Source organism: Hemitrygon akajei, chromosome 6 (genome assembly GCF_048418815.1).
Source record: "Hemitrygon akajei chromosome 6, sHemAka1.3, whole genome shotgun sequence".
Classification (NCBI taxonomy): domain Eukaryota; kingdom Metazoa; phylum Chordata; class Chondrichthyes; order Myliobatiformes; family Dasyatidae; genus Hemitrygon; species Hemitrygon akajei.
This window is the reverse complement of record NC_133129.1, coordinates 65,803,525-65,823,959: the sequence shown is the minus strand read 5'-3', so window position 1 is coordinate 65,823,959 and position 20,435 is coordinate 65,803,525. Positions and strand designations below refer to the sequence as shown.

Below are 20,435 nucleotides of genomic sequence, written 5' to 3'. Positions count from 1 at the left end.
AGCCAAAGCTACACAGGAATGGTTTAAAAAAACAACAAAGTTCTTATCCTAGATTGGCCAGGTCAGAGTGCAGACCACAATCCAATTGAGAATTTGTGGCTGGATGTGAAAAGGGCTGTCCACTCATGATCCCCATGCAATCTGACAGAGCTTGAGCAGTTTTGTAAAGAAGACTGGGGAAATATGGCTGCGTCCAGATGTGCAAAGCTGATAGAAGCCTATCCTCACAGACGCAAGACTGTAATTGCTACCAAAGGTGCATCTACTAAATACTGATTGAAGGGTGTGAGTAATTATGCAATCAATTATTTTGTGTGTAATAATTATAACAAATTTAGGCCAATTTGTAGAAATTTGTTTTCGCAAAATGGCCAAATTAAATCCACTGTGGTTCAATATTGTAAAACAATAAAACATGAAAACTTGTTGGGGGGTGGTGGAAATACTTTTTATAGGCACTGTATCTCTCCTAGAATACTCCTAAATCTCTTATCGGAATCTCTGGCCTCTGAACATTTGTGGTGGCATTGAGAACTTTAAGACCATGCCTCAGGAGTACCCAGGAGGAAGCTTACCATCTATCAGAGTACCCCCTTGCCTGCTCCATTAGCCATTTCCTGTCCCATCTGTAGACAGGATCTGTGGTTCCCTCATTGGCCACCTCAGAAATTCACGAAGCAATTTATCCTCTATCCTGAAGATCTGTCTAAGAAGAAGAAGATGATTTCAAAGTTTCCCATAAAACCAAACCCATGTACCTTAAAGAAAAGAGCACAGCTGTTCAATCCTTCTAAAAAGGTAACAGGATTCTCCTCTGAGTTGTCTCATTTGTCTGAATCAGTATCAAAACACAGCTCCTGTCTATTTTTAAGTGGAATCTTACATGGTGTATGGTTTACTTACAAGTAAAAGGGAGGATCATAAACACGAGAAAATCTATAGATGCTGGAAATCCAGAATTTCATATACAGAATGCTGGAGAAACTCAGAATGTCAGGCAACATCTATGGAAATAAACTGTTGATGTAGGCCAAGACTCTTCTTCAGGACTGAAAAGGGGGATGATGCCAGATTTAAAATGTGGGGAAGGGGAGGGAAGGAGGCTCGCTAGAAGGTGATGAGGTGAAACCAGGTGGGTGGGAAAGGTAAAGGGCTGGAGAGGAAGGAATCTGATGGGGAAAGGAAAGTGGACCATAGGAGAAAGAGAAGGAGGAGAGGGCCCAAGGGAAATGATAGGCAGGAGAGAAGAGGGAGGATGACAGTGATCAGATACAATGCCAGTAATGTATCATTTCTTATTAAACTCTCCTGCTGTCAAATTCCTGATTTCACCAATACCACCAGAAAAATTGCTGAGCTAAGCCTGTAAGCACAAGGCAGCTTGATAAATAATAACCTCTGGCTTTGCAATGTTTTCCCTCTCATCAACTCACTGCTCGGAGATTGGCAGCTGTGCTTCCTACACTACTTTCTGAGCTGGCTTTAAGACACTAGAGAGAAGATGTTTCAGAGATGCACCTGAACAAATCCCCCTTTCTCAGGCTCTCCTACTCGTGTACATTTACAATCTCTCTTCCTGAATCTTTATTTCTCAATCTTCCCTTTCCATACTTCATTTCTTTAACTTTTCCTTCCTCATTTGTGACGTACAAAGATGTGATAACTGACCCCATCTGCATTTTACTGTCTTGATCTCAATCTCTCTCTTATTTGTTCTCTCAGATTTTGTTTCTCAGCTCATTTTTTGTCCCTTTCTCTGCCTTCTCTTTCCTTTTCAATCTTTATCGTTCGATTTCACCCAACCTTTCCCATTTTTTCACTGTTTTCTCTGAAATTATCTTTCTTTTGCAAGAATCATTATTCTTTTGCAATCCCTTTCTCAAAGTTTATTTCACATTTTAATTCTGCCTTACTTCTTTTTTGCCCTTCTATTTTCCTCTGCCAGTCACTCTTGTTTTCCCTTCTAGTGGAATTGGTAGCAGGTACCACGTTAGAGGGGGAGAGAATGCATACACTTTGATGATACCAAAGCAGGAAATTCCCCAGAGTTTACTTCATGAACATACTGAAAACCAGATGAATGTAGTACCAATGCATAAAATGTAGAACACAGCAGCACACACAAAATGCTAGAGGAACTCAGCAGGTCAGGCAGGACTGATGGCAGGGCCCTAGGTTAATGGTAAGGGCCCATGGCAAAAAATTATTAGGAACCCAAATTATAAAATAAACAGTCAATGTTTCGGAGTGAGACCCTTAATCAACACTGGAAAGAAAGGGGAATGAAGCCAGAATAAAAAGGTGGAGGGAAGGGTAGGAGTACAACCTGAAAGGTGGCCAGGTGGGTAGGGGAGTTGGGGGGGGGGGTGAAGGTGGGAGGCGATTGATGTAGAGAAGAAGGAATGTGATAGAAGTGTAAAGTGGACCATAGGAAAGAGGGGGTAGGGGTGGGGAGGAGGGGCACCAGGGGATGGTGATAGGCAGGTACGGAGAGGAGAAGAGGTAAGAAGGGAGCCCAAGTGGGTAATTGAAGAATGAAGGGGGGAATTAAAAACATTTGTGACATGACTCAATGGCAAGACATTTACTTTACAGATACTGTGCCATATCCAAAATGATTGTGCTAGAACCATGTACCTAGTTCTAGAAACATAGAAAACCTACAGCACAATACAGGCCCTTCAGCCCACAAAGTTGTGCCAACCATGTCCCTACCTTAGAAATTACTAGGCTTACCTATAGCCCTCTATTTTTCTAAGCTCCATGTACCTATCCAAAAGTCTCTTAAAAGACCCTATCGTATCCGCCTCCACCACCGTTGCCGGCAGCCCATTCCATGCACTCACCACTCTCTGCATAAAAAACTTACCCCTGACATCTCCTCTGTACCTACTTCCAAGCACCTTAAACCTGTGTCCTCTTGGGGCAACCATTTCAGCCCTGGGAAAAAGCCTCTGGCTATCCACACGATGAATGCCTCTCATCACCTTATACACCTCTATCAGGTCACCTCTCATCCTTCGTCGCTCCAACGAGAAAAGACCAAGTTCACTCAACCTATCCTCATAAGGCATGCTCCCCAATCCAGGCAACATCCTTGTAAATCTCCTCTGCACCCTTTCTATGGTTTCCACATCCTTCCTGTAGTGACGTGAACAGAACTGAGCACAATACTCCAAGTGGGGTCTGACCAGGGTCCTATATAGCTGCAACATTACCTTCGGCTCCTAAATTCAATTCCACGATTGATGAAGGCCAATACACCGCATGCCTTCTTAACCACAGAGTCAACCTGCACAGCTGCTTTGAGTGTCCTATGGACACGGACCCCAAGATCCCTCTGATCCTCCACACTGCCAACAGTCTTACCGTTAATACTATATTCTGCCATCATATTTGACCTACCAAAATGAACCACTTCACACTTATCTGAGTTGAACTCCATCTGCCACTTCCTATCAATGTCCCTGTGTAACCTCTGACAGCCCTCCACACTATCCACAATACCCCCAACCTTTGTGTCATCAGCAAACTTACTAACTCATCCCTCCACTTCCTCATCCAGGTCACTTGTAAAAATCACGAAGAGTAAGGGTCCCAGAACAGATCCCTGAGGCACACCACTGGTCACTGACCTCCATGCAGAATATGACCCGTCTACAACCACTCTTTGCCTTCTAAACAAGAAAGGCTTATGGATATTTGCATCTCATCTTCTGAAATCTCTAGGCATCCCAGGGAGTATTATCTGCTTTTAAAATGCCTTCAGAAAAGAGGAATGGAGGGCACTAAGATGATGGACGTATCAGACAACCAGTGGTGGGAGTGTTTTGCAAACTGGATTGTAGCGTAAAGAATCCTCCAGGAATATAGCTAACTAAAATCAGTGTTCCTGTTTGTGGATGAACTTTATCTATCAGAACAGGGTTTCAATCCACAGTGCCTTCCTCTACCAGAATGCAGCAGTACAACTTCCAATGGCCACTCACCAATAATCTGCTTCATCTTATAGATCTAGACAGGGCTTTCCTTTGTAGATCTAGACAGGGCTTTCCTTCGTAGATCTAGACAGGGCTTTCTTTCATTCTTCCTCGTTCTCACTTTCCCCTCTCTGTTAGAGCACACATCACAGATACCAACTTCTTGAAATGAAGCAACATCACGCCAACTGGAGATATTCACTTTAACCCAGGGGATTTTTCCTTCACTTGCAATCTCCTTACCACAACATATCAATACGTTAATTGGGCAAACTTATTAGCATACAATCTCCTTTCAGCTTTGTCTCACGACGGTGTCACAGAGGTATAGCTGGTAGAGCTGCTACCTCACAGTTCCAGATATATAGGTTCAATCCTTCCTCAAGTACCATCTGTGTGGAGTTTGCACATTCTTCCTGTGACTGAGTGCATTTCCATCAACAAACCAAAGATTGGTAGGTTAATCAGCCCATGTAAATTGCCCTAGTCTGAAAGTATGCAGTAAAATCAGGGAGGACTTGATGAGAATGCGGGAAGAATAAAAATGGCAAGGCGTAAATGGGAGGTTGATGGTTGGCACTGACTCAATGGGCTGAAGCGCCTGTTGCAACGCAATGACTCTGATAATAGTATTCTTCCAGTGAACACCAGAACCTGCTGGAACACCATACTGACATACAGCAAAGCTGACCAGTTTAACTGTGAACTGTGAGAGCAGCTTTTGTGTTTCTCTATATGTTGGCTATCTAAAGAAATGTTGCTTTTGTCGTATAACACATTTTGTGTGAAAGCCATGTGACTTTTATGTTTGCAAATCTTTAAAGGCAACTTATTTGTTATATTTATAACCCCACAGCTATTTCTCTCAAACATAACCATCTGATGTCACAGTTCTGAACTTTGTTGGAATAATTGGAATTTTTACTTTTAAGCTGATGCCTTAGTTTATTACTAGGGACATAAACCCAGAAGAAGGCCACTAGGCTGTTCATGTACCCATTCAATCAGGTGATGTAGCCTGGTCCTATAGTGACTCAACTCGGCCTCCAGGTTCAATCCGGAACTCCAGTGCTATCCATGTGGAATTTGTGCATGCTCCCCATGACTGCATTTGGTTTCTCTTGGGTATATCTGTTTTCTCCCCACATACCAACGGTACGCAGATTGGTAGGTTAGTGGGTAGACGTGATGGAATTTCAGGGGTGATTTTGAGAATATAGGGGGAGTAGAGTACAAGAAAAATCATTCAGGGATTGGATTACTCTGTAAGGCAGCTATCAAAGTGCTGAAATATGTGCATTGTATAGAGTCATCAAGTAATATAGGCCCTTTGGCCCAACAAGTCCATGCCAACCACAGCATTCATCCTGTTAGACCCAGTTGCCTATGTTCCACCCACAGCCCTCCAAGACCCTCTCCTCCATGTACACATCAAAATGCCTCCAAATTTGCAATTGTACCCACCTTGACCACTTCCTTTGGCAGCTCCTTCCAGTATTCACTACTCTCCATGTAAAGAAGTTGTCTCTCAGGTTGCTATCAAATCTTTTCCCTTTATCCATGTTGTAAGGAAATATTGAATAGTCTGCCTTTTCTCTATATTACTCAGTAACCTTGGTTAATGAAATCAATTGCAGATTTAAAATTTACAATTGACAAGCAACAACTCCAGTCAGGTGAATGAAACCATTGCCATGAATTCTGAACCCATGATTGGATCTAATTACTGGTGTATTTAGGTGGGTTCCCTCGAGCAAGCCATGCTTGATGCACTGGTGCTGGATCGTGTGGAATTTGTGAAGCTGCTGATTGAGAACGGGGTGAGCATGCATCGGTTCCTCACCATCTCCAGGCTCGAAGAGCTCTACAACACCGTGAGTTCATGCATTCAAGCCACACTGTTTTCATCTGCCTGGTCTTTACTGTGCGTCCACCCATCCTCCCAAACCCACTCTGGTGTCAGCTCTGGATAACAGTCCTGAATTTCTACAGAGCCCCCCATCCACAGAGGATGTCCCAGCAGCATCTTCTGAAATCTGGTCACCCTGTGACACAGGCAACGTGACAGTCAGTTTAGGCGCTGCAAGTTCCCATAAGGGAATGCAGCACTGACCAGCAGATCCATTCTTGGGTGAGGCTGGTTGGGGGAAAGATCTTGCCCAGGACAAGGGAAAATACTGCTACTGCTCTTTCAATGTATTATTTTCAGGCATTTAATAGGAATCTTGGTTAAATATCCCATCCAAAGGTTAGTTCCTCCAATAATGCACCTCTCCCCAGGAGCAATCGGCATCCATTTCTCTGGAGTAGGATCTGAACCATCACTCCCTGATGCTGAATTGAGAGTCCTTCATACTGACCCTCTCTTCTGACCAGTAGACAACTAGTTTTCTAACCCTAGATTATGTTCCTGACCTCTTCCTAGCTATTATCATGGATTATCCCCTAACTTCATAGCATTTCAGTCCATGATCATGTGGATACCCCAAGTGACATTATCTTCATGGATCTGCTGGTCCAGCTAATCATTTCTTCATACACTTTGCAACGCGCATATTGTGTTTCCATTAATGCAGATGTAACAGAGATCAGAAGAAGCTGTCTGATTCCCACTGTGAATTCTACTGATGTCATTGTGTCCTCTATTCCATTTCAGAGACATGGCCCATCCAACACTTTGTACCAATTAGTCAGGGATGTCAAAAAGGTAGGTTGATGCATCTTGCAACTGGTAGGTCAGCAAATGGCTGTTGCTGATAAGTGTTGCATGTCTTTTGTGCATTGCAGTTCACTAATGGGACATAACGTTGACTTGGGTGTTTAAAGAAGTGAACTGATGTAGTGGAAATCATTCTTTTCCTCTGCAAACAACCAGTATCACACCAAGCAGTCAATGATATCCTTCACTCTAAAGTTCCCTATCTGCATGCACCCAAGTTATGCTATAATCTCAAGCTCAAACACCAATCATTCAATGGCTTCTTTATTGGGCAAGTAAAGCACTAGGATGCTTAAATTGCATTTGGGTTGCTGATCATCTGATGTGTGGTTGAATGCCGGAATAGGCCCAACCTTGTAACCTGTGAGCCTGCCATTGATACCAAACTACAAGGGGTAAGGGATGGTTCTTTACCTGAGGCATTTTATGCCCCGATACATGGAAATATGTTTAGCAGAGTAGGGTCATGTTTTTCAGCATTCCAGCATTCGACACTAGATTTAAACATAGATTCCAAGGTTAAAGGGAACTCCTTTTACTCCATATTAATATATTTTGAGCCTCCTCTACTGCATTCACAGTGCATTGCGTACAAAAACAGGCAGAGAGTTAAACACCCTCCCAAAAAATCACCTGAGTCGGGAGCTTTCTTCATGGTTTTTAATGAGAAAAGATTAAACTGTTTTTTAATGAAACTGCAGAAAGTTAAGTAGAGCACGTATTGGATTCAGTACAGAATCGTCTCACACCAAAATATACTAATATTATTGATTATTCTCATGATCAGAGTTAAACAAGGCAACACACACACTAGAGGGAACTCATGGCACAACGATAGCTTAATAGCGATGAACGATAAACATAATACTTCCTTTAAAGTACATCTACTAAATGTTTACCAATATTAGGAAAGTTTGTGACTCTCAGATATTGCTGTTTCAAGGACAAATAAAGAGTGGATGGAGATGGATGTCTTTCTACCGTGTTTGCTCCAAGTCAAAATCCAAATTAACATCCGGAATTCGGATTTGTCATCAGCCATGATGGAATGACAGAGCAGGCTTGATGGGCTGAATGGCCCAATTCTTCGCCTATGTCTTATGAGCACCAACAAGGCAGACTTCACCCACCAGGACCCAACCTAGGTCCAGTCATTGGGCATAAGATGCATCGTGCTGACCACTGTAGTTTGTGTCCCTTGTGTGCACGGACCTTTGCCAAGCAACAAGAGACCTTCAGCCGAAAAGTCAAGTGGGGGAAATCTAATCAGTTGTCCCCTTATGCTGTGGATGACCATGTGCCCCAGTGAAATCCCAGCTTCAGGACTGAGATTTCATGCCTGTTGTTGGAACTATGGTCCCAGTCAATGAGAGTTGGCAGGGGTAAGCAGGCCTTCCCTTCTATTGACTCTGCAACAATTCTATTGGCTTTGCTTCTGATAACTACTGATGTTGCAGAACTTGTCTTTAGTGTCTGGGGAATTAGCTACATCTGATGGGTACTCAGCTGGCTCCCCTCCCTTCTCTGCTGCAGTTGTGTTGGAACCAGTAGCCCAAGCTGCTGGCCCTGAATTTACAGCTGTATCTGGGTCTTGTTTTTCTGAAGTGTCAATAGGTTCTCGGCTCGGTTCCCTGGAGTCCACTGGTGTCCACTGGTGAGTTCACATTGTCCACTGCATCGTTTTTCCATCAGTATTCTGCAATATATTGTTCCTGTTCTCCAGTTCTCCTTGCTGTCCTCTCCTGATTCTCCACCACACTCCAGATGACCATATTGTCCACATTCAGATTGATTCTGCCTCAGGGCTCCTCTGACCAGACTTGGCATCTCACTCAAACTATTGTCAAATGGTGATTTATCTCCACAGCCTGGTGCAGTGAGTGAGGGCTGTGCAGTTGGTTCTGCGGTAGCTCCTGTTGAAAGGTGAGCTACTGATGCACTTGGTGTATTGTTCTGCCCTTGTCTGCTCTTATTAAGTGATCAACACCTATATGTTTCCAAGTTGGATAACTTCGGGCGCTTTCTCCCTTTCTATCTTAAATAAGGATTCATCTTTTTCTGGGTTTGAATCTGAAGCAGAGAACACAAGTTCAGGAGGACGGAGTGAAAAGTTTAGTGCGAAGTATGACAGGAAGCTGGTTGCTATCTTTGTCTGCTTCTTTGATATCATCCTCTGTTGAGCAGCCATGTTGTATTAGAGGCTTGCACCAACGATCGGTTCTTCAATCACCTTCCTAGTGAGACGACCACCACTGCAAATCAGATGCGGCTTCATATACCTTTGCCTCTGCTAAGGCAGCCTCAGCTTTGCACTTTTCCTCAGTGTAGCTTCTACACAAGCTTTCTCTATGTCTAAACAATCGTTTTCCATCAGCACCTCAACTTCACACTGTCCTCATTCTTGCTGCTTCAGGTCTGGCACGGGCCCCTTTCGCACGAACATCGCAAAGCCGTGATCGATGCACCGCATTCTGACCTGACCTCTGGGGGCTCGGCTGTCGACGTTGCTGGGTTGGAAACTGATATTGTAGCATATGCCATTCAGATGCCTTTGAAGATGGCTTGTCTTTTCACTTGCATATAAAGCTAGGCAGGGCATTAACCACCTTCGCAAAAATTCTTTGAGCAAGAAGCTTTCTTCAGGGTTTTAATGAGAAAACTTTAGCTCGAGTTACGGAGTTGTTCACTTATGTGTTTGTGGGTCACCCTAACTGTAACCAGGGTTTTCTAGAAAAAAAATTAAATAAATCACCTCCCCCTGTTTGTATGTGACAAGGGGTTTCTCACTGAGTGAAGGTACTCTGTCTGTTACCGTGCTTGTCACAATAAAAACAGCAGTTAAATAAGCTTTTTTTTGTCTGTCATCATGGACTGAAATCTCACCACATTGGTGTCAGGAGTGAGATTAGAAGTTGACGGTGAAATTGAAGAGCTATGACGTCAGATGGATGGACTCAAAACTCGGCGAATAAGTCGAGGGACTGGGCAGTAGGCCTCGCCCATGCCCCCAAGCTGGGCTCCTGAAGACGGGTAGCCAACCGGGAGGGAGAACCTGGGAACCGAGCATCGTGCCTTCCCAGGGAACCCCAATGAAGTGCACGGATTGCCAGGGCAGGGAACCCAAGGCACCACAGCCATTGGAGGAGGGGAACACAGCAGGCACCACCACTGCCACTGGAAAAAGAGGATGACTAATGGACCACAAGGTCCACCTTAAAGCTCCCCAGATACAACGGACTGACTGCCTGGAGCCTTATGTGGGGCAAGACAAACATACTGCATGGCACAACGAGTGGAGCCCCACTGAGACAGCAATGAACCTTTCCCTGGCAGTGGAGGCGGATGCCCAGTAGACCCTTCTTGACCTAATGCCAGCTGAACAGTGTGACTACAGAGCCCTCATAGCAGTGATGGAGCGGCGTTTCAGGCAGAGGCCAATGAGGGAAGAACTGAGCAGCAGACAGCCATATGGGAGAAAGCCTGGGGGTGTTGGTGGAGACCTCTGCCCCTGAGCTCGGCATGGCTATTCCCCAGTTCCCCCCCCAACAGCCCTGGAAGAGCTTGCCCTACATGCCTTTGTAAAGGCACTGATGCTGAAGCAGCTTCGGTAGCACGATTGCCTGACATCACCATTGTCTCTGGCCGAAACCCTGGCAGAGGCAAAAAGGTCGAAAGCAACTTTAGCCCCCCCCCCCCCCCCCCCCAAGGCATTCCAGATCACTCAGCACGTGGCGAGTCTGGGCTTGTGTCACTGAGGCTGAGAAGAACATTGACAAAGAGGAGCCGGTGGGACAGGTCAGACCCGTGCTGTGCTGGCCCTCTCACATGCCCCAGAGCAATCTCATGCCTTGGATTGTGGCCTGGGACTGCCCCACACCAACGCCAAGCCACGGCCTAATGCAGCCGTCACCAATTACCTCCACTGCTGCCTCTCTGGGTAGTCAGTTTGGGTGAAGAGCAAGGCTTGTATGTGGACTATGTGGTGCAGGGCATCGGATGCAGTGCTTTGGTGAATATAGGGTCAACCATCACCATCATCTGTCCCGGTAGACTCCCCAACACGGACCAGCCATCCCTGCCTGGGTGGAAAACGATGGCGGTCCAGCTAGCTATGGCCACTGGCAACTGCAGCGATGAGAGGGAAGAGGCGTCTGTGCATCGTGGTGGGGGAGAAATACAATGGAGCTCGAGGTGTGGCTAGCCGACATCTGGGATTCCTTCATCATTGGTCTGGACCTGCTGGGGACTCCCATGAGGATGTGCCAGGGGCAATACTCTACCTCGGTGCTGAAGACATAGCTCCCCAACAGGGCAGCTCCAGAAAGTGGACGCAGTGGGGGCAGCAACAACTACCACCTGTCTCACAGCAGCCCGCCGCAGTGCAGCTCACCCCGCAGCAGCCCAACGCAACACAGCAGAGCCAGGGGCAAGCGACGGTGGCAGTGCTTCAGCCCGGCAAGGTAGACCTCCCCACCATCGACCACCAGCAGCTGCGCAGCAAGCAGGCGAGTGATCCCGTGCTGGCCCTGGAATGGGCAAAGGTCTCCGCCCTGGATCCAGGGACCATACTCTCAGTGGGGCACGCTGGGGGTGTGTGAGGTGTTGCTCTTCCGACAGTGGCAGTGTTCTGATGGCGACAGGCATCTCCTGCAGCAAGTGGACCTCCTGGGGCTCCATGCCATAGTGCTGTGGTTGGTGCACGGGCCGGTGGGGGCCAGCCATTTTGGGATCACAAAGACATCGGGCAAGCTGCACGAATGCTTCCTTTGGCCTGAGTGCAGGCAGGACACGAAGCTGTTCGCACACTGCTACGACGCTTGCACGTCCCAGAAGGGGCCGGTCCGCCAGTCTAGGGCGCCAATACAGCAGTACCTTGTGGGGGCCCCGGTGTGGGTCTACTGCCCCACCTGGAAGTAGGGATTATTCCCCCAAGCTTGGAGGCCACTGGAAAGGACTGGGAGAGGTGCTCAACTGCATCTCCAATGTGGTATAACAGGTGCAGTTACCTGAGCTTACACTGTATCAGCCCTTGGCCGCCAACGACCCAGCGAGGCTGCTGTAACAAAGTGCTACAATACTGCTGGTGCCTGCTACTTGCCTCACCAAATAGTGCCTCCCTTTGGTGGGCTAAGGACACATTCCAATGCCCCAGGCGGCGCCGACATCCACCACCAGGACTTTTGGACTTTGTTGTGGACTCTGAGGTTGTCAGGGACGGCTGGCTCCACCGATGGAGGCAGTGTGGCATTCTGGGGCATGGTTGACACCTTGCCCCAGCATTTCTTGCAGCTAACGCTACTTATTGTTCTTGTTTTAAAATGCACTTGTGGAATTATGGTGAGATGTTCAAGTTCATTTATTGTTATAGTTCAGCTTGGGTTATACAGTTGTTCACTTGCTTTTGGGTCACCTTGACTGTAACCAGGGTGTGTAATAATCGCTTCCCCAATCTGTATGTGACAGAGTGGGTTCTCATTGAGCAATTGCGATCTTCCTGTTATTGTGCTGTTGCAATAAAAACAGCAGTTGAGATATTGAGCTCTTCTTGTCTGTCATCATGGACCAAGTGCTCACCACAATACTAATACTGATTATTCTCGCAATCAGTGTTAAACAAGGTTATGCACACATGGAACTCGTGGTGCAATGTTAGCTTAATAGCAATAAATAATAATGATGTTAGTACTAAATGAACTGCGCACAAAGCAAACTGCGCCTCCAGAGGCAGAACGCCTCCAAGTGAATCTATTATTCTATACAGTGTTATTTAATTTAAATATATTAGTCCACAGTGTAGAATTATCTTCTGCTTGAGTTCCAATGCATTTATAATCTTGTTTCTTTAAGTGGATCATTTACCGCCATTAGGTAAAATGAGAACAGATTATGGAATTTATGAACTTAGAGGGAATAAAGAGCTTGCAAACTTTCATATTTTCTACATGGATGGTGTAAACTTGACTGTCATTTAGGGAGTTTTATTCCCAATCAAACCAGGCAGATATCATAATCCTTGTCACTGTTAAATCATCAGAGGAGCATATGTAAGCCTTATCTTCATGGATTTCTAACACCCAGTCCTCTTTCAATCTTTCACACCCAGCAACATCAACTAATTCATAGACCACACCCCTATGTACAGTAGTGATGTTCCAATTTCAGTCTATATGGGGCCCAGTTTGGAATTAAGGTGCAAGTGAAAGGTCTTGCATTTCTCTTGCTCATTTCAGATAACTTTAAAGCATCTTAAAGCCAAATATAAATTGCTGAAATGTTTTTATACTGAGGAACACAGCAGCTAATTTGCATACATCAAGCTCCAACAAACTGTGATAATGGTCAAATAATCTATTTTATTGGAGGATTAATATTGTCAGGAGATCTGATATTTCGGATCCAACCAAAAGGCATTTCAGTGTCTCAGCTAAAATGCAATATGGTGTGTTGGGCAACATTTATATGAACAAATTGTTGAAGTTGGACTTGTATCTACCATCAGCGGACTTGGGGAGACCCAGTGGCAGAGACTGGACTCCACCAAATCTTCCATTTGAGAATGATAATTAGTTACTTACTCCTTGTTACCCTGATGGTGTATAGGACAGCAATGAAGGTCCTCCATCTGTCTGTCCTTAGCCATCTTCTCTATTGTCCTCATTTGTGAGGCTAAAGGTCCTCATTTCTGCATCCAGTCTCCCACATTTCTTCCACCCTTCAGGGATCCAATGAGGTGCTGTTTTGATGGAATTGGCCTCTCTTCTCATCACGTGCTGAGGACCACAACCTTGTCATGGTGTGGAGGCTTGCGTGCCTCACTGATCCAAAGAATTATGCTGGCTGGAGTCAGGGCTTTCTGCGTTGGTGACCCTACCAGGAGCCAATGTTAAACATCTCAAGGGGTAGAGGCCAGACTAAGAGGGGTCCACTGGTCCTCCACTTTGGGGGTTCAGCTCAGGGCTAACAACACAGACAAGTCAAAAAAAAATTATTACAAAAACAACAATGAAGAATCCTTTTATATCTGTGTGCAATGGCATTCCTGAGTCTCCACCTAAGATTTGCATGACTGACAGGATTGAAAATCAAGAGGAAGCTATTGGAATGATGAAGGAAGCCTTGAACACTGCCAAAACCAGGAACAAAATGGGTTTTGGAATACACAAACCATGTGCAACACTGGCAATCTAGCATAAGTGACTGCAGAAATGCAGATTATCAGTGAAAGCAGGTGGACAGGATTTGGCAGACTAAAGGCAGCAACTGGTGAAACAGTTTTGTACTCAGGAAGGGAAAATGGTCAGCATCATGATGGTGTGGCTGTCATTTTGAAGAAAGACATTGAAAAGGGCTTGCTGGAGTGAAAACCAATCAACAGAAGGCTGATGAGAGTCAGGCTGAAAGGGAAGCAAGTGAACATGACTGTGATTCAGTGCTGTGCTCCAACTAACAGTAGTGATATTGAAGAAAAGGATGTCTTCCACGAACAACTGCAATCATAAGTAGTTAACACCACATAATTATTGTCTTCAGAGATCTAAATGCCAATGGGGGAAATAACAGCTCACACTCCACTGTCATGGGCCCGCGTGGATGTGGAATGATGAATAACAATGATGAAGAACTGGTGGAATTCTATGCCATGAATAAATCTGGCCATAGGAAGGGTTATCTTTGCACATCATGAAATCCACAAACTGACATGGTGCCCTTCCAATGGACACAAGAAGAACCAGATTGACCTTTTAATGATCAGTGGTATGTGGAGATGATCATTGTATGATCGAAAGGTGAAGAGAGGAACAAATGCAGGAAGTGATCACCACCTTGTGGCAGTGATGAAACTCAAGTTGAGAAGCACTGGAACAAAAACATACAAAGGTGATTGGTAAGTTCATGGCCTAAGGTAGAAGGAGTCAAAGTTAGAAAACCTAGCACATTTATTTTTCAACATAGTCTCCTCCTACATGTACACACTTAGTCCAGCGGTCGTGGAGCATAGGGATCCCTCCTTTGTGGAAGTGGTCCACAGCAGGGGTGATTGATAAGTTTGTGGCCTAAGGTAGAAGAAGATGAGTTATTAACTTCAAACTTTCTGCATTATCACTCAAAGAGTTGATCGTAACAAAAGCATGTAACAAGAGCATCTTGGACCTCCAGGTGATCTACAGCAGGGGTGATTGATAAGTTTGTGGTCTAAGGTAGAAGGAGATGAGTTATACAGCTCTTGTTACATGCACATGCAGTTCAACTCTTTGAGTGAAAATGCAGAAAGTTTGAAGTTAATAACTCATCTCCTTCTACCTTAGGCCATGAACTTATCAATCGCCCCATGCTGTGGACAACTTCTGGAGGTCCAAGACGCCGACTTCTACAAAGAAGGGATCCGTATGCTCCACGACCGCTGGACTAAGTGTGTAAATGTAGGAAAAATAAATGTGCTAGGTTTTCTAAAATTGACTCCTTCTACCTTAGGCCACGAACTTATCAATCACCACTGCTGTGGACCACCTGGAGGGGCATCTTTGTCGTATGCAAAAAGAAGTTTTGATGTTGAAAAGCTCAAGGACACCAGTGTGAGATCTGCATTCATCGTTAAGCTTAAGAACAGACTCCAGGCCTTGGAAGACCTTGATGAGGATGTGTCAGGAGACAGGATCAACACAATGTAGAAACAGATTGACTCAATCTTCAGGGAGAACAGCGAGGCTTGTCTGGGATATAGAGTTGGAAAGAAAACCAAATAATGGATACATCAGGAAACATGGACAGCCTTAGAAGAAAGACAAAAAATTAAGAAGTAAGTGTTAAATGCAGTCAACACAATTTAAGGAGAAACTTCAGCTAGCATGTTCTAAAGCTAATAAGAAGGTGAAATGACTTGTAAGAAAGAATAAGAGAACCTACATGGATGATCTTGCAGAGGAGGGCAAAGCAGTAGATAATTGAGGTGATCAGGGAAACATATAAGATTTCAAAATTGGTATGTGTAAAGTTCCAGGCCAGATCCAGTGGTCCTGTGAATGATAGGAACAGTCTACTTGTGACAACTGAGAAAGAGCAAGAAGCACAATGGCCAGTATTTCAGAGAATTACTGAATAGACCACCACCAAATGAAGAACTTGAAGTACAAGAGGCAGCAGAGCACCTCAACATCAACACAGATCCACCCAAGAAAGTAGAGATTGCTACTGCAATTAAATCATTAAAGCTTCAAGCATGACAATTTGAGCATTGAACTGAACCTAATGTTGCAGCAGCCATCCAGCAACCACAGTTTACTGTAATTTGGGAACAGGGTCACGCACCCAAGAACTGGACAAAGGAAGTTATCATTAGGATCCCTAAGAAAGAAGCACTAAGTGACTGCAACAACTGGCGTGGCTTTACATGTTTGTCAGTGCCCAGTGAGATGCTCACCAAATTCATTGTCCAGCAGATCATAAATACTGTCAATATGTGCTTGAGGGTGGAGCAAGCTGGCTTCAGGAGAAACATACAGATCTTCACGCTGTGTAACATCATGGAGCAGTACACAGAGTGGCAGAGACAACTGTGTGTGAATTTCATGGCCTTGAAAAGGCTTTTGATAGCATCCACAGGGAGAGTCTTCTGGCGAATTCTCAGATCATATGGGATCCCTTTGAAAATTGTCCAGCTATCCAGAGTTTCTGTGCTAACTTTACCTGCATAGTTGGGGACTGCAGTTTGAACTTTGAAGTCAAGACCAGAGTTAGGTAAGCCTGTGAGATGTTGGTGATATTATTTAACCTAATGATTGACTGGATTATGAGGCAAACAATGAAAGATAAGCGGAGAGGCATTAAGTGATCTCTGTTCCCTGCTTCTGAAGACCTTGACTTTGCAAATAACCCGTAAGAGAAAACTCAGCACCTGTGTACTTTTGATGGATAGGTTGGACTCAGAGTCAGCCAGAGAAAGACTGAGAGCATGACCCTCAATGCAGAGTCTCCTCCTCCAATCGGTTTACCCAGCACCGGCAGATTCACCCTACCTGGTCAGCATCATTCGGCTGGATGCTGGTAGCATCCAGTGCAGAGCTCAGCAAAGCTAGAGATGTCTTCAGATCAATGAGCAACCAAGTACAGCATCCACACCAAAATGAAGCTGGACCAAAGCTGTGTTCTTTCCATACTCTTGTACAGGTCAGAATACTGGTGCATGACAGACAATGACCTTGTCAGGGTGTTGTCATTCCACACCATTTCAGATTGATGCTAGCTGGAAAGTCCTGAGCTTTGGGTGCATTTCATATTGTTGGGCTTAACGTATTTAGTATGTCTCTGATAGCCAGTCCATTTAAAGAAAGGAGGCTGCATTTCATTCAGTATTGGTTGCTCTACACTGAACTTCCACCATTTCAAACAGTAAAGAATTAAAATTGGAGTCAGGTTTCATATCATCAACATGTATCATGAAATTTGTTGTTCTGCTTCAGAAATAGAGTGCAGTACATAAAAAACTATAAATTGCCATGAGAAATGTATTTAAAATTCAATTGGTAGTGCAAAAGTAGTGAGGTAGTTTTCATAGGGTGATCATGTGTTAAAGTGGGGCATGATTTTTCATTTCAAAAATAATTCAGAATTTTAAAAGTACAAAAGAATAAAGACAATGCAAAGCTCTTTGCATTCTCACTGTCATTCAACCTGTACACTCATTAGTATTAACAAATCATTTTGTTTGTACATAGCTCCATTGCCACCCATGTGCCCCCATGGGGTAAAACACACATCCATTGTTAAAGCTTCCCAACCTGACTCAGCCGCTCCATGTCTAGTAGCAGAAGGAGACTAGACTGTGATCCTTCCCACAGAGCCTTAGCATCGGCTGCACTGAGCTTCAGTGCATCCCTCTGGAAGACTAACATCTTCACATTTAAATAGGGACTCATGAAGAAACTGTGGGGAGTGGGAAGTGAAGTGGTGCTGCACTATCAAAGGTGCATTTTTACACTGAAGTGGATTTAAAGGATTTATACTTATCTAATATTTACTATTAACTAATATCATAAAAACTGATTGTCTGGACAGTTCTGAGTACCACTAGTGTAAAATTTCCCATACTAGATGGAGAAATTCCATTTCGAGATTCTTCCTTGACTGTAGGGTGCTTTGAGTTGTGATGACAAGGATGTGAAAGGCATCTGAGAGTACCTCAGTGAATGAAATGCCCAATATCTCAGCACTTCTAGTGCAGCATTCTTTCAGTTGTGCATCAGCAATATCATCCTGGGTATTTGCACTTAACCTCCAGACAATGACTTGACCCTACCAACTTCACCCTCGAGGCAAGACTGCAAATAAAGTGAACCAGTCCATTTACCCAACGATAACAGTCTGCTGGCGAAACTCAATGGGTTGAGCAGCATCAGTAGGAGGAAACAAATTGTTACGTTTTGAGTCAACATTCTGCATCAGAGATTGACAATTCCTTTCCTGCCACAGGTGCTGTTTGACATGCTGTGTTCTTCCAGAAGATTGTTCTTATTTTTGCTTCAGATTTCACCATCTTAAGTCTCCTGTGTCCTTTGTCTAGGTCATGCCAGCCTATAACAATACTGGCCAAAAGATAAACATGCCAAGATATATTGCAATTAATTTGAGCCAAGACAACTCTGTGATTAATGTAACTAATGACATTAATTTCTCCAGGTCATGACATAGCAGTGTTTTTCTTTCAGTGCCATGTGTAAAAAATTCATTTCTTTTCCTAGAGTGGAGCACGATGACAGTCATATCCAGCCTGAATCACACCAACCCTAAAATTTGCTGGTCACAAACAACTTTTCCAATTTCATGCTTCTTCATTAGTCATGCAACAATCAACATCATTCCCACACTATGCTCACTTGAATCATTTCCAGGGGAATTAGGTAATTTTATCCTGAGGTGTGTCTATCTTTGAGCAGTCTCAAAACATGGAGTTTAAAATCAATGATTTAAAAGGGACATCCCTGATCAAGTCTGGCCCATTACTTTGGAAAACTACAATATATTAGGGAGGTTCCCTTTAGTTTCTCTACTCCATCCAACTAACCAAAATGACCTTGACTGACACACTCTGTCATTTCATCTGGGTTGTTAGCATAATTGGTGATAACAGTAAATCTCACCACTGATTTTTAAGACACTCCATCCTTTATTGTGTGATGGTATTGGGTTTGCTGACCCCGAAATGCTAAACTCAAATGAAGATGTTAAGTCCTATCTGATACACAAAAATGGCTCAAAACCTGGGTCTCTGTACCTCCCTCAGTGACTGGATCCTCAGCTTCCTCACCAGAAGACCATTATCTGTGCAAGTTGGAAATAATATCTCCACCTCACATCTCCATTTAATCTTATGATGAAAGGAAGATTGTTGATGAAGCAGCTCGAGGTGGCTGTGTCTGGAACACTGCCCCAAGAAATTCTTGCAGTGATGTCCTAGCGGTGGGATGTTAAAGATAGTGTCATAAAGTTATTGAATCATACACCATGGAAAAAAGACCCTTTAGCCCACATCTGTCTATGCTGACTATGATCTACATTCAAGCTACAGGAATTATAGGCACCAGAATGGAACCTGTTGTGACCTTCTGCTGCTGTAGCCCATCCACTTCAAGTTGCGACATATTGTGTATTCTGAGATGCAGTTCTGCACACTGCTGTTGTAAAATATGGTTACTTGAGTTACTGTCGCCTTCCTGTCAGCTTGAACCAGTCTAACCTTTCTCCTCCGACCTCTCACGTTAACAAGCCTTTTTCACCCACAGAACTGACAGTCACTAGATGTTTTTTTTTAATTTTCACACGAGTCCCTGTAAACTGTTGTGTGTGTGTGCATATCCCAGGTGATCAGCAATTTCTGAGATACTCAAACCACCCCCTCTGGCACCAACTATCATTCCACGGTCAAAGCCACTCGGATCACATTCCTTTCTCATTCTGATCTTTGGTCTGGACAACTGAACCTATCTGCGTGCTTTAATGCATTAACTTGCTGCCATTTGATTGGCTTATTAGATATTTCAAGTTCAAGTTCAGTTTATTATCATTCAACAAAACACAACAAATGAAACAACGTTCTTCTGGACCACGATGCACAACACAGTACATATAACTCACACACATAACACCAAGTTATATTGCCACAAGTAGATTAACAAATAATAAGGAGCATTTACAACACAAGTTTCAAAGTCAACAGTCTAACACTACCGGAGCTTCATGTGTGATAAACCCAGAGTGTTGGCAGGGAGTCCAGTAGTCTCATGGCCTGGAAGACGAAGCCATTTTCTATCCTAATGGGTCTTATCCTAATGCTAAGGTAGCGGGTCAAAGAGACTGTTGGTCAGATGGAGGAATCATTGACAATGCTGAGGGCCTTGTGTATGCAGTGCTCCTGATAAGTATCTCTGATAGGTGGTCTGCTCAGCTCCTGTGAAATTTGGATGGGGGGTGGGTGGGGGGAGAGCTTCACTCGCCTCAGGAAATGGAGACATTGCTATGCTTTCTTGACCAAAGAGGTGGTGTTGTGGGATCATGTGAGATCATCTGTTATGTGCATTCCAGAAAATTGATGCTCCTAGCCTTCTCCACAGAGGAGCTGTGCATATTCAGTGAGGCATGGGCAGTCTGCATCATTCTAATGTCCACAAGTATCTCTTTGGTCTTGGCCACGTTGAAACTCAATTTGTTGTGTTTGCACCATTCTACCAACCACTCTGCCTCCT

At 44.4% G+C, this 20,435-nt stretch overlaps 1 protein-coding gene across 14 annotated transcripts in view; it reads left to right on the top strand.

Moving 5' to 3' along the window:
- Positions 1 to 20,435, top strand: part of trpm3 (transient receptor potential cation channel, subfamily M, member 3) — a 501,544-nt gene that overhangs the window by 412,700 nt on the left and 68,409 nt on the right. For all 14 annotated transcript variants that reach the window (XR_012099271.1, XM_073048536.1, XM_073048531.1 and 11 more), the window contains 2 exons: positions 5,720 to 5,854; positions 6,637 to 6,687. Coding sequence is in view for 13 of the 14 variants with exons in the window: in XM_073048536.1 (XP_072904637.1) it covers positions 5,720 to 5,854; positions 6,637 to 6,687 (186 nt within the window). In the remaining variant the exon portion in view is untranslated. Of the gene's footprint in view, positions 1 to 5,719; positions 5,855 to 6,636; positions 6,688 to 20,435 lie in introns of those variants that run through there.